The following is a 25904-nucleotide window of genomic DNA, read 5'->3' on the forward strand; positions in this document are numbered from 1 at the left end:
ACTGATGGGGGAGGGGAGGGCTGTGATTGACATGTGTACTCTACTTGAAACCCCAGTTCCTCACCTGCCCAGGGGGAGAGATGACCCTGAGATAAGCATCCTCCTATAGGCCCTGAGGCGGGTCACTCACCCTGGATCCACCAAGCACAGAACAGCATATACTGTCTGTTCACACAGAAAGCCCCTGGAAGCTCCATATCTCCACAGAGAGACCAGGGCCTCTGTCTTGTCATAATGTGTCTGTTATCTTCAGTGGATATTCGTAAGATTCTGCCAAATAGCTTCACATTACTTTACTATGAGAGAAAGATCAGGGATGTTGTTGAGGGATATTGTCTCTGTGTTGGATTGGTAACCCATCCCTCTCCTCATGAATCCTCTTATTGAATCGTTATGTTTCCTCTTTCCAGATAAAGCCCACCCCAATATACTGAAGCTATAACCACCAGTGACAATCCACCTCGCCTCTCTTCTTGGTTTAAATCCATGAGATGAATGATAGAGGGAGAAAGTCATTTGGTGGGATAAAAATACATGGGAATCGATGATGCAATGGATACTCCCCAAAGCTTGATGCTCCACTCCACTGAACATGAGCATCAGGGAGACTCCAGTCTGCTTGTTGTTTCCAGGTGAACTCACCAGTCCACTCTTATCTCTCTCTCTTCTCTCTCTCCCTCTCTCTGTCTCTCGACTTTCCTCTTTCTCTCTCTCTCTCTCTCTCTGGTTATTGGAGGATCGATGGAGCTGCTTCCCCCTGACTGGGGAGAAAGTAGAGGCTTTCAGAAGGTGACTACCTCAAGTATGTTCTCCTGAAGATAATGTCATGTCGATTTAAAGTCACGGCCATCATGTGGACATGCCCTGCAGTAACAGCCTGTTCCATCAAAAACACTCATCAACCTGGGCATACTATACTGTGGCACTGGAGAACAGTGATGGAGCTAACACATTGACTTATTCATTATTCAGATCCTGGATGTTTTCCCTCCTTGTTACCCAATGATGCAAAAACAGAGAGAATCTGATTAAGATGCTGCGATTAACAGATGATAGGTAACAGTATTTAATATTGCAATCAATTTGATAACATTTAATTTTTAGAGTAGATTACTAATTTCCTTGTAAAGAAATATCTTAAATGATATCAAATGACTAATGATTTCTAATGGAGACACCCATACTGCAATTAACCAGAGCAAAACAGCATCCTCTGTGAGCAATACCAGAGGGGTATACTACAAAGCAGGATCAAGGAGTTAAATATTTTGAAATAACTTTAGATGTTTGACTACGATAAGCTTGAAATGGGCATGGTCGAATTGAGTCAACAACCAAAAACACATATCTCTGTTCAGCTTGCCTAATGAACCAGAAAACAGACAGTTATTTCTGTCTGTTTATTAAAGTTCTGTTTATCAAAGTTCTGTTTATCAAAGTTCGACATTTTGGTGTAAAACTATTTTAGACAGCGGAGTCTAAATGGATTGCACTATAAACCTGGCAATGTAAAACCCTCAATTCCCCACAGCAGGCAGCAGCAGCCAATCTCACTTGTATCTGGGCAGCTTTATGAGAGGCTTGTCCTGCATTGTGCCTATCTTTTAATGGCCGTAGGAAGTCCTGGGTGAGTGAAAGAGACAGCTCTAGTCGGGAGATTAGGGTTTTTTATTCTTCTTAAACCCACAGTACACAGATGGATACATCTCTCTTTCCCTTTGGTGACGTGCAGAATGGGATTTCACTTCCTTAATTATCTGACGGTTATCTGACCCACCTGCCCAAAGGTCCTTACTGATGGGATCTAATGGCCAGTTAGAGTGGGTGCTGCCGGTTGGAACATGGTCAAGACAATTGTAGCTGTCTTTGAGATGGACACGGAGTGACCACAGGGTCAAGTGAGTCTTGACCCTCTGTATCCTGTCTCATTAATCATGTGTCATACTGTACATCTTGCCTGGGTTTATTTAAAGAGATAAGGGAAGAGTTTCTGGTTGATCTGTGAAACCTTAAGGTAATGTTTGCCAATAGGAGGGATGTTAAGAGATGTTCACTGGGATCTGAGGCAAGATACGTTTTTATGTTGTGTGTCTTCCTATTGACCTAAAATAAGATGGGAGCTGTTGCAGCCCATTACAGTAGGTCAAGGCTAGTGAACTGGTGAAACCTGATGTATGTACAGTGCATTCGGGAAAGTATTCAGACTGCTTCATTTTTTCCACATTTTGTTACATTACAGCCTTATTCTAAAACTGATTTAAAAAAGTGTTTCCTCATCAATCTACACACAATACCCTATAATGACAAAGAAAAACTGCACAGTGGTCTAAGGCACTGCATCACAGTGCTTGTAGTGCCACTACAGATCCCGGTTCGAGTTCAGGCTCTGTTGCAGCTGGCCGCGACCGGGAGACCCATGGAGCGGCACACAATTGGCCCAGCAATGTCCGTGTTAAGGGAGGGTTCGGCCGGTAGGGATGTTCTTGTCCCATCGTGCTCTAGCGACTCCTGTGGCAGGCCAGGTGCAATGCATGCTGACATTGTTGCCAGGTGTACGGTGCTTCCTCCGACACATTGGTGTGGCTAGCTTCCGGGTTAAGCGGGCATTGTGTCAAGAAGCAGTGCGGCTTGGTTGGGTTGTGTTTCGGAGGACGCACGGCTCTCGACCTTCGCCTCTCTTGAGTCCGTACGGGAGTTGCAGCGATGAAAAAAGACTGTAAGTACCAATTATCATTTTTTACTTTAGTTTATTTGGTAAATATTTTCTTAACTCTTCTTGAACTTCACTGTTGGTTAAGGGCTTGTAAGTAAGCATTTCACAGTAAGGTCTACACTTGTTGTATTCGGCGCATGTGACATTTGATTTGATTTGCATATTGGATACCACGAAATTGGGGAGAAAAAGGGGAAACGTTTTTTTTAAATCAACTGTGCAATCGGGGGAGAAGTGCCTTGGTTAGGGAGGTTTAAGGGCTTGTAAGTAAGCATTTCACAGTAAGGTCTACACTTGTTGTATTCGGCGCATGTGACATTTGATTTGATTTGCATATTGGATACCACGAAATTGGGGAGAAAAAGGGGAAAAGTTTTTTTTTATCAACTGTGCAATCGGGGGAGAAGTGCCTTGGTTAGGGAGGTTTAAGGGCTTGTAAGTAAGCATTTCACAGTAAGGTCTACACTTGTTGTATTCGGCGCATGTGACATTTGATTTGATTTGCATATTGGATACCACGAAATTGGGGAGAAAAAGGGGAAACGTTTTTTTTAAATCAACTGTGCAATCGGGGGAGAAGTGCCTTGGTTAGGGAGGTTTAAGGGCTTGTAAGTAAGCATTTCACAGTAAGGTCTACACTTGTTGTATTCGGCGCATGTGACATTTGATTTGATTTGCATATTGGATACCACGAAATTGGGGAGAAAAAGGCGAAAAGTTTTTTTTATCAACTGTGCAATCGGGGGAGAAGTGCCTTGGTTAGGGAGGTGACCAAGAACCCGATTGTCACTCTGACAGAGCTCCAGAGTTCTTCTGTGGAAATGGGAGAACGTTCCAGAAGGACAACTATTGTAACGGTCGTCGTAATCCGCTTCCTCGGACGAGGAGGAGAGGCGAGAAGGATCAGACCAATATGCGGAGTGGTTTGTGTCCATGATTATTTATTAACAAAATAAACGGAACACTAACGAAACAAAATGACAAAAGAGAAACGAACCGACAAACAGTCCCGTGTGGCACGAATACAGACACGAGATACAACCACCCACAAAAACACACGTGAACCCCGGCTGCCTAAGTATGATTCTCAATCAGGGACAACGATTTACAGCTGCCTCTGATTGAGAATCATACCCGGCCGAACACAAACAACCCGACATAGAAAAATAACACATGGACAACCCACCCCAACTCACGCCCTGACCAACTAAATAAATACAAGAAAAAGGAAAAACAGGTCAGGAACGTGACAACTATCTCTGCAGCACTCCACCAATCAGGCCTTTATGGTGGAGTAAAATGCACATGACAGTCCTAAAGGACTTTCAGACCATGAGAAACAAGATTCTTTGGTCTGATGAAACCAAGATTGAACTCCTTGGCCTGAATGTCAAGTGTCACGTTTGAAGGAAACCTGGCACCATCACTACGGTGAAATATGGTGGTGGCAGCATAATGCTGTGGGGAAGTTTTTCAGCGGCAGGGACTGGGAGACTAGTCAGGATCGAGAGAAAGATGAATGGAGCAAAGTACGGAGAGATCCTTGATGAAAAGTTACTCCAGAGCGCTCAGGACCTCAGACTGGGGTGAAGGTTCACCTTCCAACTGGGCAACAACCTTAAGCACACAGCCAAGACAGCGCAGAAGTGGCTTTGGGACAAGTCTCTGAATGTCCTTGAGTTGCCCAGCCAGAGCCCGGATTTGAACCCGATCGAACATCTCTGGAGAGACTTGAAAATAGCTGTGCAGCAACGCTCCCCATCCAACCTGACAGAGCTTGAGAGAATCTGCAGGGAAGARTGGGAGAAACTTCCCAAATACAGGTGTGCCAAGCTTGTAGCGTCATACCCAAGAAGACTCGAGGCTGTAATAGCTGCCAAAGGTGCTTCAACAAGTACTAACTAAAGGGTCTGAATACTTATGTAAATGTAATATTTACATGTGCTAAAGACTAGAGCTGCCACTTTCAAGGAGAGGGACACTAATCCAGAYGCATATAAGAAATCCCGYTATGCTCTCAGATGAACCATCAAACAAGCAAAGCGTCAATACAGGATTAAGATTGAATCCTACTACACCGGCTCTGACGCTCGTCGGATGTGGCAGGGCTTCAAAACTATTATGGACTACAAAGGGAAACCCAGACGCGAGCTGCCCAGTGACGCGAGCCTACCAGACGAGCTAAATGCCTTTTATGCTCGCTTCGAGGCAAGCAACACTGAAGCATGCATGAGAGCACCAGCTGTTCTGGATGATTGTGTGATAACGCTTTCGGTAGCTGATGTGAGCAAAACGTTTAAACAGGTTACCATTCACAAAGCCGCGCAGCCAGATGGATTACCAGGACGTGTGCTCAACGCATGCGCGGAACCAACTGGCAAGTGTCTTCACTGACATTTTCAACCTCTCCCTGACTGAGTCTGTTATACCTACATGTTTCAAGAAGACCACCATAGTCCCTGTTCCCAAGGAAGCGAAGGTAACTTGCCCAAATGATTACCGCCCCGWRGCACTCACGTCGGTAGCCATGAAGTGCTTTGAAAGGCTGGCCATGGCTCACATCAACAGCATCCTCCCGGATACCCTAGACCCACTCCAATTCGCATACCGCCCCAACAGATCCACAGATGATGCAATCTCTATTGCACTCCACACTGCCCTTTCCCACCTGGACAAAAGGAACACCTATGTGAGAATGCTATTCATTGACTACAGCTCAGCGTTCAACACCATAGTGCCCACAAAGCTCATCACTAAGCTAAGGACCCTGGGACTAAACACCTCCCTCTGCAACTGGATCCTGGACTTCCTGACAGGCCACCCCCACGTGGTAAGGATAGGCAACATCACATCTGCCACGCTGATCCTCAACACTGGGGCCCCTCAGGGCTGTGTACTTGGTCCCCTCCTGTACTCCCTGTTCACCCACGACTGCGTGGCCAAATGCGACTCCAACACCATCATTAAGTTCACTGACGACAGCCTGATCACCGACAACGATGAGATGGCCTATAGGAAGGAGGTCAGAGAACTGGCAGTGTCGTGCCAGGACAACAACCTTTCCCTCAATGTGAGCAAGACAAAGGACCTGCTCGTGGAGTACAGGAACAGACGGGCCGAACAGGCGCCCATTAACATCAACAGGGCTGTACTGGAGCGGGTCAAGAGTTTCAAGTTCCTTGGTGTCCACATCACCAACGAACTATCATGGTCCAAGCATACCAAGACAGTCATGAAGAGGGCACGACAAAACCTTTTCCCCCTCAGGAGACTGAAAAGATTTGGCATGGGTCCCCAGATCATCGAAAAGTTCTACAGCTGCACCATCGAGAGCATCCTAACCGGTTGCATCACCGCCTGGTATGGCAACWGCTTGGCCTCTGATCGTAAGGCGCTACAGAGGGTAGTGCGTACAGCCCAGTACATCACCGGGGCCAAGCTTCCTGCAGTCCAGTACCTATATAATAGGCAGTGTCAGAGGAAAGCCCATAAAATTGTCAGAGACTCCAGTCACCCAAGTCATAGACTGTTTTCTCTGCTACCACACGGCAAGTAGTACCAGAGCGCCAAGTCTTGGACAAAAAGTCTCCTTAACAGCTTCTACCCCCAAGCCACAAGACTGCTTAAAAATGTATCAAATCGCCACTGGACTATTACATTGACCCCCCCCTGTTTATTATCTAGGCGCAAGCCTTCACCCCCTACCTTCATGTACCAATTACCTCAACTAACCTGTACCCCCGCACACTGACTTGGTACAGGTACCCCCTGTAAATAGCCTTGTTATTGTTATGTTATTGTGTTACTTTTAACTATTTGTTATTTTTTACTTTAGTTTATTTGGTAAATATTTTTTTAACTCTTCTTGAACTGCACATTTGGTTATTGGCTTGTAAGTAAGCATTTCACAGTAAGGTCTACACTTGTATTTGGCGCATGTGACAAATTAAGTTTGATTTGTTTTGATTATTATGTTTTTTATATATATATATATTTGCAAACATTTCTACAAACCTGTTTTTGCTTTGTCATTATGGGGTATTGTCTGTAGTTTGTTGAGGGAAAAAACGATTTAATCCGGTTTAGAATAAGGCTGTAACATAACATTATTTGGAAAAAGTCAAGGGTTCTGAATACTTTCCGAATGCACTGTATTTGATGAGAAGGTGTAAAATAGCTGCTTTCAGCAAATAAAACTGATTCATCCATTGAAAGTCTATCTTTACCTTTCGGTGCCATTGAGGATGTCGATTCGCTGTCACTTTAATGACAAAGCAATGATACACCTCGAACCAGAGCAAGTTATACATTCTGTACCATGAGATCCAATGTGACACTTGCAATTTTGGCCATAGAATTCAACAGGGGGAGGAGGAGGCTGGAGTAGATTATTTCCTTCTGGTGCTCAGACAGTCTGTCACAGCAAAGCAGCACAGCAGAGGAGCTGGAAGCTGAGGTGGTCAGTAACAGAGCACCAGACTGAGGAGTAATATTGCCCCCGAGCATGTCGCAGTATTCAGCCATGTGTTGTACCGAGGAGTAATCTCACAGCCTATGGATGGCTTGACATGAATGAGAGAGAGGGACTTTTTCACGCTGTTGTTGTTGTTCTGTCTCCTTGTGTGCTCTCCAGCCTCCCCAAGTGGAATGAACATCATTCATGCCTTTGGAACTTGCAGCCTCCTAGCTGGCTGAAACAGTTTGATTCTGGACAGGTCCATGCTATAATATAAATACTTTATTAAAAGGCAAACCTAAATATCTAAATTAAAATGTATTTTACAATCTCACCCGTGCGCACTTRTGTATGCGCGTGCATGCGCCTCTCTCTCAGTCAGTCGGTCAGTCAATCAGTTAGTTATCCCCTTGTCTCCTGCCTCACTCTGTGTTGCCAATCTTTCAATATTTCCAATGATGTGCCTCTAAAATCTGTTTCCAGGGCAACCAGGGTACCAAACACATTCCCAGGAGCATCTTGCTGGTATGCCTTTTGTTTACACTATTCATTTCTGAGGGGAATTTATCCATTCCTACTTTTAATATAAGGTGGCGTGGCGCAGCGGTCTAAGGCACTGCATCTCAGTCCCTGGTTTGAATCCAGGATGCATCACATCTGGCCGTGATTGGGAGTCCCATAGGGCGGCGCACAATTGGCCCAGCGTCATCCAGGTTTGGCCGGGGTAGGCCGTCATTGTAAATAAGAATTTGTTCTTAACTGACTTGCCTAGTTTAAATAATATAAATACACTAACTGAAAAAAAAATTGAAAGGGAAAATATATTCAGTGACAAACAATTTTATCAAACCATTAATTAAATAACCTCACATTCCTTATTGATACGCTGCTGATTTATCAAGTTTTGTGGACTATAGCATACAGTGCTGTGAAAAAGTGTTTACCCCCTTTTAATTTTCACTACTTGTAACGGTATTTGTCGTCTGAAGAAGAGGTATCATCGGACCAAAGCGCAGCGTGGTAAGTGTCATGCTTGTATTATTAAAACTGAACACTAACAAAAATAAACAAGAGAATAACCGAAACAGTCCTGTAAGGTGAAAAAACAAAACAGAAATTAACTACCCAACAAAAACCATGTGGGAAAAAGCTACACTAAGTATGGTTCCCAATCAGAGACAACAATAGACAGCTGTCCCTGATTGAGAACCAACACCGGCCAAACAAAGAATACAAAACATAGAAAAAATAACATAGAGCCCACCACAATCACACCTGACCAAACCAAAAATAGACACATAAAAAGCTCTCTACGGTCAGGGCGTGACACCTCTTGCATTTTTTTATTAGACTGACTTTTATCTGATCTCAACTCCTAAAACCATAACTAATATTAGATTAAACAATGCCACTTTATATAATGTTATACATAGCTGACTACATTACTCATCTTATATGTAATAATACTGTACTTCTATACATCACGGCATCTGCCGTTGCCGCACGGCCATCGCTCATCCATATATTTAAATGTACATATTCTTATTCATTCCTTTACACTTGTGTGTATAAGGTAGTTGTTGTGAAATTGTTAGATTACTTGTTTAGATATTACTGCACGGTCGGAACTAGAAGCACAAGCATTTCGCTTCACTCGCATTAACATCTGCTAAACCATGTGTATGTGACCATTAACATCTGCTAACCATGTGGTATGTACCAATAACATCTGCTAACCATGTGTATGTGACCAATAACATCTGCTAACCATGTGTATGTGACCAATAACATCTGCTAACCATGTGTATGTGACCAATAACATTTGATTTTGTTTGATTTGCTCCACAAACATCACACTACAACCTCCATGCTTGACCGTTGGTATAAGGTTCTTACTGTGGAATGCTGTGTTTGGTTTTCGTCAGGCCAGGCTAATGGGACCCATGTCGTCCAAAAAGTTATACTTTTGACTCATCTGTCCATAGAACATTCTTCCAAGAGTCTTGATGATCATCCAGATGCTTCCAGGTGCTTTTTGACAAATTTGAGTCAACTTTTTGGACGAGATGTGTCCCATTATGCCTGGCGAAAAACAAACACTGCATTCTACAGGAAGAACCTTATACCGACGGTCAAGCATGGTGGTGGTAGTGTGATGGTTTGGGGATGCTTTGCTGCCTCAAGACTTGCCTTAATAGAAGGAACCATGAATTCTGCTCTGTATCAGATAATTCTACAGGAGAATGTCAGACCATCCATCTGTGAGCTGAAGCTGAAGCACATCTGGGTCATGCAGCAATGATCCAAAACACACAATCAAGTCTACATGAAAATGGTTAAAAAGCAACTAATTTTAAGTTTTGTAATGGCCTAGTCAAAGACCAGACCTAATCCCAATTGAGATGTTGTGGCAGGACTTGAAAATCCACACGTCGCTGAGTTAAAGCAGTTCTGCATCCAAGAGTGGGCCAAATTACCTCCACAGCAATATGAGAGACTGATCAACAATTACAGGAAGAATTTGGTTGAGGTAATTGCAGTTAAATAAGTATTCATTTTTTTTKGTTATTTGTAACCTCGGGTTCCTTTTATCTAATATTAGGTTTTGGTTGAAGATCTGATAACATTCAGTATCAAAAATATGCAAAAATATAGAAAATCAGAAAGGGGGAAAATACTTTTTCAGGCACTGTATGTTTTCAAACAATGTTTACACTACAGAGAAGAAAACAGCTATTCTATTACACATGCAGTGTGTAATTATTCTTGCTTCAATAGCTTGCATAGCAAATGGGTTATTGTGTTCTCACCCTGTTGAATTGCATTCTTATTTCTTTCAGAGAACAAACTCCACCTTACTCATGATTGCACATCATTATGAAATTCATTGCATTTACAGTATGTAGGCTACCATAGTTTGTCAGGAGGTGAAACCTTCTGGAAAACTATTGTCTGACTACAATATTTTATGGCGCGCAACATCTGTGCGTGCAGTCCCTTCTGACCTGAGAACTTCCATATCAAACCTATGTATGGACAGCTTCTAACGGGGAATCTTACTCGAAACACAGGAGTTTGGAGCATATATAACTAGCTTGAAATTGTTTTTAAAAGACTATCTTAGTCATTTAAATGACATTTTGAAAACCACGTCCTCCAGTTGTTAATGGTGCGCTTGCGTGCAAATGAACCGGGAGCTGTCTAAGTGCTGAATCTAAAGACACGTCCACTCGTCTCCCATTCCAGCAGCGGACGGTCTTCAACCCAAGGAATTATTATTATTCTTCAACACCACTATACTTTAGAGACCATAGTATACTTTAGAGACTATCTGTTTTCACTGAGTTTTTGAATGAAAGTGAGAAAACGCCTTCCTGAAGGCTCTATATTCCGCGTCTTGTGGATATTTCTCACCTCACAACGTCTTTTCCACAGGTTATTTTTAGGTGGCAATGACTCAGAATTGATGATTCTTTACACATTATCAACAACAATACCGCACCTGGGAATCAGTGTTTTTTCAAACTAAGCTATGATCCTACGGACTGGAATGCCTCATGTGTATTCTCTGTGTTTCACGAGAACACCCAACTGCGCTTTGGTCAGAAAGAAATCGATATTGCTGCTTGGATTGTGTGTTTGACCAACATTCACATATGGAAGAAATAAAGAAGTGAAGAAATCTAAAATCAAAAGGAATGAATCGCCCCTTTATCAACGTCTTGACTGCTTTATTTGCATGTTTAATGGAGACCAACAACAGCAGGTAAGTGAATACTTAGGCTACTTTATTGGCCATGTAACGTTTATTTTTTAATAAAAATATAATGAGATACTATTTCTTTATTTGTATATAGCCTATTCAACTGTAATGTTCATTGTTTGAAAAGGCGAAGTGCGTTGCCATTAAAACAAAGTTTAGGATATTGAGTTTCAACCTACCCCGAATGACCCAATATTTCCTCGTTGACCCTAAAGTTCAAGTGTTATTATTGGAATGTAGAAATCATTCAACTTCAATATTCAGTCAGTTGACTGAAAATATCGTTTTTTTTACATCAGCATGTAGCCTAGTAGGCTATATGGAGCCGTCAATATCGCAGGGTAATATCTGGTATTTTGCCAAGTTAATCACTGCCTCTAACTCAGTCTGTGGGCGTTGTCAAAACGTTCAGTGGCATGTCCGGAACATTTTGAATGGGGTGGCCAAGGCGGGGCACAGACCCAGTTTAGATGTCTTACATGTATTGTTTTAAGTATAATTATGATGGTTCCATGCATTAAATTCTTTAGCTTAGGTTTGGTACATTTCCCTGTTCAAATAAATCATAAATCAATTCTGAAAATATTGTTACAGTGTTTGCATTCAAGGTCAGGATTGTATATAAGGGTATTAGCATAGAGCAGTAAATTCACTACAAAGTGCCATCCAGAGTGTGAATTATACTGTGACATTCGAGGCATTTCTATTTTGTTTAAGGAGACCTCCTAGTAGGCATGTCATTTAACAGTAAAATGTATGACCTTTTAATGTGTCATGAACACAACCAGTCATGATATTCTCATCTGATTGTCAAACAAATCACTTCAGAAAGTAGGTTAAGTAGGTTACCTGCGTAGGTTCATGTATTCCAAAATATGTCCAGCATCCAAACAGTGCACTGTGCACCCGTCATTTGAATAGAAAGGGACATCTATTACAAACACCATGTGTAATGACATTCAGCCTACAAAGTGGTGTGTATTCATGGATGCCAAGGGAAGCCAGGCTTCCCCAAAAAGGTCATCAATAAAGCAAATAAATGATTTGTCATTGGTGACTATCTGTGTTTCATAATTTCCCTTGAATTCACATGAGGCTGAATCTATTTCACCAGAGAAAGCATCAGAGCGAGGCAAATAGCGCCCCTCTGTCTTAGTATCTGTAGCTTACCTTGGGCCACCCCCTGGACACCACTGAAAACGCTGTCAAATTCCCTTGTAGCCTATGTGTCAGAGTAATTTTATTTCTAAGTGTGTATAGCCTATATGTATACAATGAGGACAGTCACAAAGCCAACTCTCCAATACAGTGGTAATAAACTTAAAACACACCATGTCTGCCAAGGTGTTCCTTCACTATTGGAATCCTTCCTAATCATGTCATTTGAATCTAATTTGTGTTTCTCTGCATGCCTATACACCAGTATGCAGATGAGCTTCCTATTTGGTTGAGATCAAGTAGAAATGGTTTCACCACACTTTGACTTCTGACTGAGCAAGTAAGTTTTTTATTTATTTATTTTTATTTTCCCTTTGTTTGTCACAGGGTGATAGATGCCAAGGAGCATGAGTCCAGATCAGGCTCTACTACTAACTTGTCTCCCTCGGACTTTCTGGACTCATTAATGGGTAGAACATCTGGTTATGATGCACGAATACGACCAAACTTCAAAGGTTGGTTTATATTTTACTTTTTAATAGTTCCTTTTGAGTGTGGATTGGAGTGTGGATTGAGTGTGGATTGGAAAATATTCACCTAAAATGCATCTGGGATATCAGTGTACGCACCCATATCTACACTGAGTATACAAAACATTAAGAACACCTGCTCTTTCCATGACATAGACTGACCCGTTGAATCCAGGTGAAAGCTATGATCCCTTATTGATTCACTTGTAAAATCCACTCCAATCAGTGTAGATGAAGGGGAGAGATTAAAGGTTAAAGAAGGCTTTTTTAAACTTGAGACAATTGAGACATGGATTGTGTATTTGTGCCATTCAGAGGGTGAATGGGCAACACAAAATATTTAAGTGCCTTTGAGCGGGGTATGGTAGTAGGTGCCAGGCGCACCGGTTTGCTGCAGGGTTCTTCTTGCTCAACAGTTTCCCGTGTGTATCAAGAATGGTCCACCACCCAAAGGACATCCAGCCATCTTGAAATAACGGTGGAAAGCATTGGAGTCAACATGTGCCAGCATCCATGTGGAACACTTTCGACACCTTGTAGAGTCCATACCCCAATGAATTGAGGCTGAGGGCAACTCAATTTTAGGAAGGGGTTCCTAATGTTTGGTATACTCAGTGTATATTACTAATGTACTGACACCCCATGCATAATGATGTATACATTCTCAACTGAACACCCCCTCAAGTCAATAAGGCACATAATTAACAATGCATTTTGTGCTTGTCTATTGATAAAACCCTTAATGATTTAAAGAAGAATGGCTATCAATCACGCCTGTAGACAGTGACATCATCATCCATGTAGGATTTATGGGATCGCGATATGGAACATGAAAGGCTCAGAGCAGAACCGTGCAGTAGATAGATCGTTTTGTATCTTAGCCCACCATCACCCTAGCCTGGCTGACGCGATGCACGTGACTCACACTGGTCTGATTGGTTCTTTCAAATGTTTGTTTCTTCCCTGGGGGGTTGTTTTTGATTTTAAAATCCAACAATTATATTGGGGGCTGTGTGTGGTTGTCCATGTGGGTGTTTTAGTGAAAAAACAAAGAGGAGAAGCAATAAGTAAAAAAGCACATCCCCTTCATTATAAACGCATCCTGCCCACAACATCAAGCTAGCCTTTCTAGACTCTGAAGTCAGGAGGACTTTGATTTAGGTGTTAGCCATAGCACTATCTCCCATTATAACACCCAATATAGCTATTTCTTCAATTGTCATTTATATTGTCCAACAGCTATATTAAACATCAGTATTCAAGACACAAACAACAACAATAATGAGGTATAGATGTRGGCCCAAAACAACAGTAGTGCCACAGTGACAGCCACAGATGAGGGATGGGGTCCCTCTGGCCAGGCTGCTGAGTTCCTCTATTGTTGTGTTGTGGTGCAGGGGAGAGACATCATCTGTCACTGTGATGGATCTGAATAAGGAGAGGGAACGGAACTCATTGGTGTGGCTCAGGTTGGCAGGTGGGTATGGAGACAGGCAGGGCGGGCGGCCAGGAAGGGGCATACCCCAGACAGGGAGGCAGGCATGCAGGCAGAGCCCAGGCTAGGACACTAGTGGTTGAACCGTGCTGGAGAAAAGGCCACTGTGAGGAGAGTAGCACAGGAAACACAGTCTGAGATTGGTCAGCAAGACTCAGCCTTCACCCAGAAACACTGGCCCAGATCTATCCACTTCATCTGGKAGAATAGGAAACAAGTGTACACAAGATCTCAGAAATGGACTCGAGATCAGGGGAAGACTTGTCTGTTTTATGCTGGCATTTTTTTTAGGAAATCCAGAAACTATTTTTATCAGTATATGGAAGAATGCTGGAGTTGTGAGTAGAGGAAATTAAAAGTACTGTAATGAAGAAAGTGATCTTACCTTGTCTGGTAAATTGGTAAGTTAAAATTTCTGGTCGACAGAGTATTCCAGTCTAATGAGGCAGTCTAATGAGAGCAGTTTTACACAATTGTACTGCAGTTCCTCACTGTTTCTACAAGCAGCAATTCTTTCATTTATTAGGCAGCAAGCACAAAACACATACATACACACACATAAAGTAAACAGGCATACACATAGATTATGTTATTTATCACCTACAAACCATACTGTCACAACTCTACCCCACAGTGCTGCTGGAGCTTGACCTACATTTGCCTGCCAAGGTTGTTGTGTGGAGTTATTCCGTTACATTTTTCTGTTACTGACGTTAAATGCAGTTGCCCGACTACAAACTGAGGCGAATATTAATACCACCACGTCACATGCAATATTGATGAGGAATACACAGGGGAAGGGCTATGAACTCACAACTTCACTTAACAACACAGAGACCTCTCTCTCTCTCCCTGGCTGACATTATTGTTTTTATTCAAGACAGTGTTACTGTATTGGATAGAAAGTGTCAAAAACTGCTTTTCAGTCATTCTGTGACCTCATAGATAGCGGTAGAATGCCTGTGAAACTAAGTTGACTGTTCTGCTCATGATTGTTTCATAAGAAACATGTGCCACTGTTTTTAATGCCTGTGTGTGTGTGTGTGTGCTGTCTCTTATACACATCTAGATGTGTATAAGAGACAGGTGTGTGTGTGTGTGTTGGCTTGTGTCTCTCAGCGTGTGTTTTTGTTTATCTGTTTTTTAACCCTATCAAGTAAAACATTCCTTGTCATCCTCATTGAGTTAGTCAATGACTAGTACCAGTTAGCATAAGCAGGCAACATACTTTTGATTGAACTAAGTAAACATTTATGAACGATACCACTGTTTGTTGAATATTGGAGTTGATCCTGACATTTCTAACTATAACTGTACCAGGCCTGCTGTTGAAGACAAACGGCTGGTGATGAGATTAGTCAATGACTAGTGCAGCTGTTTTGACTTGCCTGGGGTGCTTAGGAGAACAACAGGCCCTGTTTATGTTGACAGAAAAACATATTAGGAGAACAACAGCTGCCCTGTTTATGTTGACAGAAAAACATATTAGGAGAACAAAAGGCCTTGTTTATGTTGACAGAAAAACATATTAGGAGAACAACAGGCCTTGTTTATGTTGACAGAAAAACATATTAGGAGAACAACAGGCCCTGTTTATGTTGACAGAAAAACATATTAGGAGAACAACAGGCCTTGTGTATGTTGACATATATACACACAGCCCATATTGTGGTGGTAGATAGGTAATAAAGCACATGCTCGCTTTCACAACTAATTACACTCAGATTACTGTACATCCAACAGATATTGCACTGCTATCATCCTCAAACTCCCTCATCTCTATTTGCTAAACCACCCCATGGAGATGGCACATGATGATTAAGTGCAAAAAAACATCTTGACTTTTTCTTGTCACCTCATTCTCATTTCATTTCACAGGTTCCCCTGTAAACGTTACATGCAATATTTTTATCAACAGTTTGGGCTCGGTCACAAGTGTTCTTGCTTAATCTCTTCTCTGTCAAACATGTCAATGTGTTATCTATCCTCCAACCTGCAGGTCCCCCAGTTAATGTTACCTGCAACATATTTATCAACAGCTTTGGTTCTATAGCAGAAACTACTATGGTGAGTTGGAGCATTGTGCTTGGCCATGTTATCTACATTTACATTTGACATTTTAGTAATTTAGTAGATGCTCTTATCCAGAACGATTATGGTTCATTATGCTTAAATGCCTTGCTCAAGGGCACACCGGCATATTTTCCACCTAGTCGGCTCGGGGATTCAAACCAGCGACCTTTTGGTTACTGACCAAATGCTCTTAAACTACAGTCTTGCTCTTATGCTCCTCTGGAGTTTAAGATTGAAATCATCCAATTTCTTTAGTGTTCATGAGTTCATTTTCCTTTTAGTTTATGGATGTTTTGAACTTTTGCTTCCTCATGTGAAATGATTCACTTTGACCCATCCCCATAGTCTATTGGCGGCTCCACGGTGAAATAGCACACAGACACTGAGCACCACAATTGAATCAAATATCTTTCATATTATACTCAAGGCAATATTGTATTGCTATTCACATGACACTCCCTTGTGCATGTGTTGGATTAGTTCTGTTTTAATAATTCACACAGTGAATGCCAGCACATAATTCACTTTAAATGCAGCCAATAGCTGTAGGTTTGATGTCTTAGGGCCTGAGATTTAAGCATGTTGATCGGTTGTAATGTCCCATAGACATCCAACTGCCCAAGGGGTAAACAATATCAAAGCTGGAATCCACATTGAGATCCTGTTCAATAACTACTCTCGCAATGCATGCATAATTAGTTAGAACTTTGTCCATTGAATGCTTGCAATTTTTGGTAGACAATCTTTGCCAAAGTTAAACAACAGACGAGCCGGGTTTCTAACACTTGTCCACAGTTGTTCGATAACTCTTCACTCATAGACATAAACATCTGGGACCACCAATACACTGCTGCCTACTGAATAGGTCTGTTCTAAGAGGGAGAGAAAGGGCATCTAATCCGATGCAATCTGTTCATTCATTACTAACTGCATCTTCAAACTTCAATGGAGTTTCTTGGTCTACTATTCACACAAACATCATATATCTCCTATAACGACCATTGAGCAATAACAATTAATGAGGAAACTGATCATATAGATCAAGTAACTAAATTAGATTTCTGAATTCAATTTTATTAGATTGCTCCTTTCAATACATGTGTATCTATTGCCGCATTAACTCTTAAGTTGTCATTTGGATTTTAGATGATGGTATTGTGTGGTGATTTACAAGCATACAAATATGCATTGAAATCCATGCATTGCATCCTTTCATTCATGCTATTTTTTATCATATTACAATTCTGTGTAAAAACGAGGAGCAATTTCTCTTGTTAAAGTTTTGTGGCACCACTTCAAATTGTGGTAGTGTCACAGTCAAAGTGTCAGAATTGTATTAGCATTTTACTATTAGTATTAATATTATTTATTGTATCATTGGTGCTTTATTAGTGCCTCAGTGCCAAATGACTTGAGGTGATACTGCATGTCACTACGATGGAACCAAAAATCTGAGGCAGGCACTTGGCCTACATATTGACAAGACAATGTTGTTTTGTATTCGTGGCTCTATCATTCTAAATATGTAAAAGTCTATAGCAAAAGTATTTTCGTTTGCACTGACTGTGTGACACAATATATTCCTGTCACCAAAATTATAGTACTGTATATTTAACGGAGATAGACAGTAGTTTATATGTCAAAGTAAAGCAGTTTAAAGCTGATTTCACTGTTTCCCCAAGGATTACAGAGTGAACATCTTCCTGCGACAGAAGTGGAGAGACCCTCGGTTGGCATACAGCAAATACCCAGACTCCTCTCTTGACCTGGACCCATCCATGTTGGATTCTATTTGGAAACCTGACCTGTTCTTCGCCAATGAGAAAGGCGCCAACTTTCATGATGTCACTACAGACAACAAGCTCCTGAGGGTCTTCAAAGATGGGACCGTCCTGTACAGTATCAGGTCAGATGTGGGGCATGCATTGAATGGTGGGCTCAACTCTATTTCTCGGGGAAATTAGTGCAATAGGTTTAAAGGATGTCGAATGAGGTCATGTTTTAACATTCCCTGTTGGAAACATCAAAACAAAAAATAGATTCAAATCCAGTGAAATTTCAGCAGAGTCAGAGATTCCCTTCAATGTTAGTCTACCTCCAGTCCCTTCACGCACTTGTAATTACTTTTGAAAGAAACACGTTTCTACATCCAAGACTACCTCTCAGGTTTAATGGGATTCATCTCAATAAAATATTCAGTCACCTGGAGGAATTGGATGCAATATAATCTCATTAAGAGTACATAGAAACACAAACCACTAGAGTATCCAAAGGCTACAGGGAATTTTTCTCCAAAGATGTTTAGAATACGTTCAGGGAAGGCGTATAGAAATAACCCACTCATGTAGGCTATTCATTTCCCTGGGCATTTGCTACAAGTCAATAYGCTTCATCCCTGGCGTTGCGCAGGATCAGTAAGATGGAATCACTTCAAAGTAAATGCAGCCCACTTGTAGTAGATGAGACGGGTTACATTTTAGTCATTCAGCCGACGCTCTTATCCAGAGCGACTTACAGGATCAATTAGGGTTAATTGCCTTGCTCAAGGACACATCAACACATTTTTCACCTATTCGGCTCAGGAATTCAAACCAGCAACCTTTCAGTTACTGGCCCAACACTCTTAACTGTTAGGCTACCTGCCAATTGCCCCCTCTTATGAAAACCACTACTACACTTGAGCACAAATCTGTGATACAAGATATGAAAATACATTACATTTTATTTCATTTCAATATCACTTCAGTCACAGCACTCCTCCTTAGATTCACACCTCGAAGCAGCGGAATAATGCAGCTCAATTTGGTGTCCATTTGGAGAGCTGATTCAGGTGGTGGAGCCTAGGTGTGGAGAGGGGCAAGGGGATTCTGAGAGAACAGATGAAAGAATGGTGGTTAGTCGCTCTCACCATTCATGAGAGAAGAGATGAGAGAGGGAGCAGACTGCTGATGACAATACATAGACGGTCCAGTAATAAAAGTGTGATAAGAATCTGCTGTGTGGGAGGAGGAGGCTCTCTCAGAGGAAAAGGAGGGAAGGAGAAAGAGCATTCGCTGCAGCCAAGGAGCATATTCTTAGTACATACAGTTGAAGTCAGAAGTTTACATACATTTAGGTTGGAGTCATACTCGTTTTACAACCACTCCACAAATTTCTTGTTAACRAACTATAGTTTTGGCAAGTCGGTTAGGACATCTACTTTGTGCATGACACAAGTAATTTCTCCAGCAATTGTTTACAGACAGATTATTTCACTTATAATTCACTGTATCACAATTCCAGTGGGTCAGAAGTTTAAACAGCTTGAAAAATTCCAGAAAATGATGTCATGGCTTTAGAAGCTTCTGATAGGCTTATTGACATAATTTGAGTCAATTGGAGGTGTACCTGTGGATGTATTTCAAGGCCTACCTTCAAACTCAGTGCCTCTTTGCTTGACATCATGGGAAAATCAAAAGAAATCAGCCAAGACCACAGAAGAAAAATTGTAGACCTCCACAAATCTGGTTCATCCTTGGAAGCAATTTCCAAACGCCTGAAGGTACCACGTTCATTTGTACAAACAATAGTATGCAAGTATAAACACCATGGGACCAGCAGCCTCATACCGCTCAGGAAGGAGACGCGTTCTGTCTCCTAGAGATGAACGTACTTTGGTGCGAAAAGTGAAAATCAATCCCAGAAACAACAGCGAAGGACCTTGTGGAGATGCTGGAGGAAACCGGTACAAAAGTATCTATATCCACAGTAAAACGAGTCCTATATCAACATAACCTGAAAGGCTGCTCAGCAATTGAGAAGCCACTGCTCCAAAACCGCCATAAAAGAGCCAGACTATGGATTGCAACTGCGCATGGGACAAAGATCGTACTTTTGGGGGAAATGTCCTCTGGTCTGATGAAACAAAAATAGAACTGTTTGGCCATAATGACCATTGTTATGTTTGGAGGAAAAAGGGGGAGACTTGCAAGCCGAAGAAACACCATCCCAACCGTGAAGCACGGGGTGGCAGCATCATGTTGTGGGGTGTTTGCTGCAGGAGGGACTGGTGCACTTCACAAAATAGATGGCATCACGAGGAGGAAAATTATGTGGATATATTGAAGCAACATCTCAAGACATCAGTCAGGAAGTTAAAGCTTGGTCGCAAACGGTTCTTCCAAATGGACAATGACCCCAAGCATACTTCCAAAGTTGTGGGCAAAATGGCTTAAGGACAACAAAGTCAAGATATATGGAGTGGCCATCACAAAGCCTTGACCTCAATCCCATAGAAAATGTGTGGGCAGAACTGAAAAATCGTGTGCGAGCAAAGAGGCCTACAAACCAGACTTCGTTACACCAGCTCTGTCAGGAGGAATGGGCCATAATTCACCCAACTTATTGGGAAGCTTGTGGAAGGCTACCCAAAACGTTTGACCCAAGTTAAACAATTTAATGGCAATGCTACTAAATACTAATTGAGTGTATGTAAACTTCTGACCCACTGGGAATGTGATGAATTAAATAAAAGCTGAATAAATCATTCTCTATACTATTATTCTGACATTTCACATTTTTTAAATGAAGTGGTGATCCTAACTGACCTAAGACAGGGCATTTTTACTAGGATTAAATGTCAGGAATTGTGAAAAACTGAGTTTAAATGTATTTGGCTAAGTTGTATGTAAACTTCCGACTTCAACTGAACATAATGAAAATCTGTGGCTGTAAAGTAAAACATAAAGTATAATATACTGTTATACTTAAATGCACTGCTATGATGACAACTATTATGATTTTGTTCCTTAGTAAATTGTAAAAAATCTTATATGACAAGATCCAAGATATGGGTCTTGTGTGGCTCAGTTGATAGAGCATGGCGCTTGCAATGCCAGAGTTATGGGTTGATTCCCATTCCACGAAAAAGTAAAAATAATTATCCACTCAGTACTGGAAGTCCCTCTGCATAAGAGTGTCTGCAAAATGACAAGAAATGTACAGTATTACAAATAAAAGGTTATTGTTGTGTACTCAGATTATCTGATGTCACAGCTGAAATGCTTGTGTTTCTAACACACACAGGCAGACTCCTGTACTTGCATACTCACAAACAAATGTAAACTTCTGACTCAACTGTACTTTATACAGTCACACAGTAAGTATACATTGTAGGGAGCTTGTATTTTAGTCTCACTTGAAACAGTAAACAATTAGAAAAAATGCTGAAAAGATTTTGGTTCCGTTTAAGATTTTTTATTTAACAGTAAATGTATTTGTAGTGAGGTATAAGCATGGCTAATCTAATAACTACACTGAAAAATAAATCCTGTTGTTTTACAGTAACTTACCTTACAGTTACCTGTAAGTTACTGTAAAAAAAGGTACAGTATGTTTACCGTACATTCCTAAGAATCTTTGGTTTAACAGTACATTACTGTAAAATATTCATAGGCTTTATTTTTGTACATTCACAAATAATGCTTGCACGGTTGTTTCATTACTTTTACACACCTCTTCCTCAAAGGTTGACTCTCATTCTATCTTGTCCGATGGATCTGAAGAACTTTCCCATGGACATGCAGATCTGTACCATGCAATGTAGGAGAGCTGTAAGTGTCTGCTCCTTACGACTCACAAGGTGAAGCACATCAATATGGTTTGTGAAAATGCAATAACATATCAAACATATTTGCTGTGTTCATTCATTCCTCAGTTGGCTACACCATGAATGATTTGACTTTGAGTGGGAGAGCAAGGACAAAAATCCTGTACAGGTGGCCGCTGGGCTGACCCTTCCTCAGTTCATCATGAGAGATGAGAAGGAGCTTGGCTACTGTACCAAAAGCTACAACACCGGTCAGAGAAGCACACACACACACACACACACACACACACACACACACACACACACACACACACACACACACACACACACACACACACACACACACACACACACACACACACACACACACACACACACACACACACACACACACACACACCACACGCAACCACTCAACATATGCGACACACACACACACACCACATCTCTCACCACACCATCTCTGATCTGAGGTGTCAGTGTGTTTTGTTCTCCAGGTAAATTCACCTGCATTGAGGTGAAGTTCCACCTGGAGAGACAGATGGGTTACTACCTGATCCAGATGTACATCCCCAGCCTCCTCATCGTCATCCTGTCCTGGGTCTCCTTCTGGATCAACATGGACGCTGCCCCAGCCAGGGTGGCACTGGGCATCACCACCGTGCTCACCATGACAACCCAGAGCTCCGGCTCCCGAGCCTCCCTTCCCAAGGTAATCCTGTTAACCCAAGCAGGGTGAGGGGACAATCTGATGGAGGAGAAAGGAGGGTCAATGGGCCATGTTCAGATCAATCAACCTTTCATTTTCCACCCATGTTAGAAGTCACTGTAATCACTGTAATCAGATACTGTTCATGAAATGTAAATATGCCTGTGATTGAAGTCTCCGTGCATCACTGAATTCTGACTCCGATTTAAGTATCCTATGGATAAATAAGCAATCAAATGGATTTACAGTCTATCAAGAGAATAACAATTTAAAGTATTTCATTTTTAATCAATAACTTGTAAAAACAGAGAATACTATTTAACATAATATTATCACAATTTATGTTAGAAATTACAATTACAACATTGATTTAGGAAGTGATATAATGTTACTAAATCAAACACTAGTGGATACACTATGACTGTACATGGTCAAATATACAAAATTACTATTCACACTTACGCTAGCAAGAGTGCTTCAGCGTGAGTCATCTCTTGAAAATCAATCATTCTCTCACACTTTGGCCCATGACCACGTCAGAGGTCCACATGAAAGAGACACACTCTAATAAATATTTAAAGAGAGGTCTTTGAGAGGCCCAACTCAGAACAACAAGAGCTCAATATACCTTAAGAGCACTCGACAACATAAAGTTGTTTTCTCTCCATGCAAATGACCTGTCATTTAGAGACAGAGACAAGGTCACTGTATGAGGAATAAGAGGACATCCTTTAGAGTCTAGCCTTCATCTCATCTCCGGCATGGACATAGATGAAATAGACCGATAAAGGCTTCAGTTGAGCTGCTACTGTTTTGATTGTGTTACTTTGGTAATTAAAGCGACAATTATTTCCTTCCAGCGATATCGCTGAAAATCGCTGATATCAACATGAGTTTTGAGAGTTTAAAGCACTCGTTAGCAAATACCACCCCCTTAATTATGGTGATTTCGAATTTACAGCAACTCTGATTAACATAAAAAAGGATGTCATTGAGAGAATATTATATTCCCATTGAAATGTTAATTGAACGAGGCATTGTGAAGACAGCACATGAAAGGATGATTCATTCCCAGTAAATTACTGTTTGTTTGGTTCTTGTCACAGGTCTCCTATGTGAAGGCCATTGATATCTGGATGGCCGTGTGTCTGCTGTTTGTATTCGCTGCCCTACTGGAATACGCTGGGGTTAACTTTGTCTCCAGGCAACAGAAGGAGTTCCTTCGCTTGAGGCGAAGACAGAGGCGGACTCACAGGGTAAATAAACACTCTAGGCTTGAGGATAATTCCCTATAAAACAGTCACTGCAAAGCCCAGACTCATGACCACAGGAGGTTCGTGGCACCTTAATTGGGGAGGACGGGCTCGTGAGAATAAGTGGAATGGTATCAAATACATTCAATTCGCTCTGTTCCGGCTATTATTATGAGCCGTCTTCCCCTCAGCAGCCTCCTGTGCTCATGACTGAATAATTTTTAAAGAGTGGGAGTTCCACTCTAGTAATTTTTCATTGCTATAGAAGAGATAGTGGAGAAACAGGAAAGATCGAGAAAATGTGTTGAAAATGCGATATGGGACCGGGATTCGACCGATTCCACACTCACACAGACTTACATGCACCAAAGGTGGTGCCAGAAACTGTTAGACCAAATCTCAGAGCCTCATGACTGAACATATGAACGGTGTCTTAAATGAGAGTGTGACATGAAGAAACTGCGTTGAATGAACATTTACAGTAGGGCAGTCAGAGACTGATATTAAGTTGGCCATTTTTAAGGAAATGTGTCAGGTTATCTGAGGTTATCTAGGTGTGTCAGCTTGTTGTTGCTGCAGCGGAGGAACGGAGGGTGTAATATCTGGGAGACATTCAGCTGTGTCCCCTGTGTTAATGAAGCCGCTGTAGATGTCGCCTGAAAGCATCCTCAGGTAAAGGGTACAACACCTGAGTCACAGGCCAAGAAAAGGACCCAGGAACATGGCTACTGGCCATACACTACATTGTCATAGTGTGTGTGCACATGGGATTGTGTCTGAAAGTCTTTCTCTCCATTGAACAGAGGCATACTCACTGTGGGTCTGTCTTTGTTTTGTTTCACCAGGATGACGATATGAGGGATGGCTTCAATTACTCGGGTTACGGCATGACTCAGTGTCTGAAGGATGGGTCGGCTGTTAAAAACGCTGTCCCAAACCCCGGCCCAGCACCACCAACCTCTAAAGAGAAAGAGGTGATAAGGAAGAGGTTTGTGGACAGGGCCAAGAGGATTGACACTGTGTCTCGAGCAGCCTTCCCTATGGCCTTCCTCCTCTTCAACATATTCTATTGGATAACATACAAGGTCATCAGGCATGAGGACATTGGCATGCAGTCAGGGTAGTCGCTCTGCCCTGCAGGTTTTACCTATGGAACTCTCAGCTCTCTCTCTTTCTCTATCATTTCTCTAAATGAGAAACGCTAGGACAGCACAGTGAGACTAATGTATCTTATGGGACTATACATGGAGGAGAGGCACAGGGATGTTGATGGTGTTGGTGTTCTTTCAGGGAAAATTGATAGGTGTTCATGCAAAATCTAAAAGACTAATGCACATGTTTAGGATTAACAATTGAACAGTTGGTGAGTAACAGATGTATGTTTTCGATGTGTTCCTGTGAGCTAATGCATCCTGGAGATTCTAATGGGTTTTTACTTAAGGCACAGAACAATGATGTAAAAAGGTGGACCAAATTTTATGAGACAATTCTAACTTTGCATTTGTACAACCTTGCAATGGAGCAACATTCCATGGATTTGTATGTGCAGTAGTCTGGGCTTTATAGTTAAGGTTGGACGTTTGTGTGGTGAAAAAAAAAGTTGATTAGAGCAGTTTTATAAAATTGTACTGCAGTTCCTCACTGTTTCTACAAGCAGCAATTCTTCCGTTTATTAGGCAGCGAACACAATACACACGCACGCACGCACGCACGCACGCACGCACGCACGCACGCACGCACGCACGCACGCACGCACGCACCCACACACACACACACACACACACACACACACACACACACACACACACACACACCACAACACACACACACACACACACACACCACACACACACACACACACACACAACACACACACACACCCATATAAGGCCTACAATCTGTTTTATATTACAGAGGAATTTTCCAGGTCGATTTGGTTTTACAGTTGGAGTGTAAGTTTTGTAAATTTAACTGTAATGAAATGTTTATTGTAATGAAGGCAGATGACATGTTTCTAAAACAGAGATTTCTACTTCTAAAGATTCCTCTGAGGACTGTTGAATGCATCCCCTCACTTCCACACTGCAGTGCCCTCTTTGGGCAGTACGTATTACAGTTGACATTGTATACTATACAGTATTGCAACTATGAAGTAGATCTTCATAAC

At 41.7% G+C, this 25904-nt stretch overlaps 1 protein-coding gene across 1 annotated transcript; it reads left to right on the top strand.

Annotated features, from left to right (window-relative positions):
* The first annotated feature begins 10421 nt into the window (after positions 1–10421).
* LOC111978922 (glycine receptor subunit alpha-2-like) lies at positions 10422–25545 on the top strand. The gene is given in 10 exon segments (XM_070448737.1): positions 10422–10935; positions 12478–12605; positions 16115–16182; positions 17871–18094; positions 21695–21768; positions 21884–21904; positions 21907–22026; positions 22273–22487; positions 23591–23740; positions 24583–25545. Coding segments are annotated over 10 exon segments (1347 nt in total). The 5' UTR covers positions 10422–10867; the 3' UTR covers positions 24862–25545.
* The last annotated feature ends 359 nt before the right edge of the window (positions 25546–25904 follow it).

This window comes from Salvelinus sp. IW2-2015, linkage group LG2, assembly GCF_002910315.2.
Source record: "Salvelinus sp. IW2-2015 linkage group LG2, ASM291031v2, whole genome shotgun sequence".
In the NCBI taxonomy this organism is placed as follows: Eukaryota; Metazoa; Chordata; class Actinopteri; order Salmoniformes; family Salmonidae; genus Salvelinus; species Salvelinus sp. IW2-2015.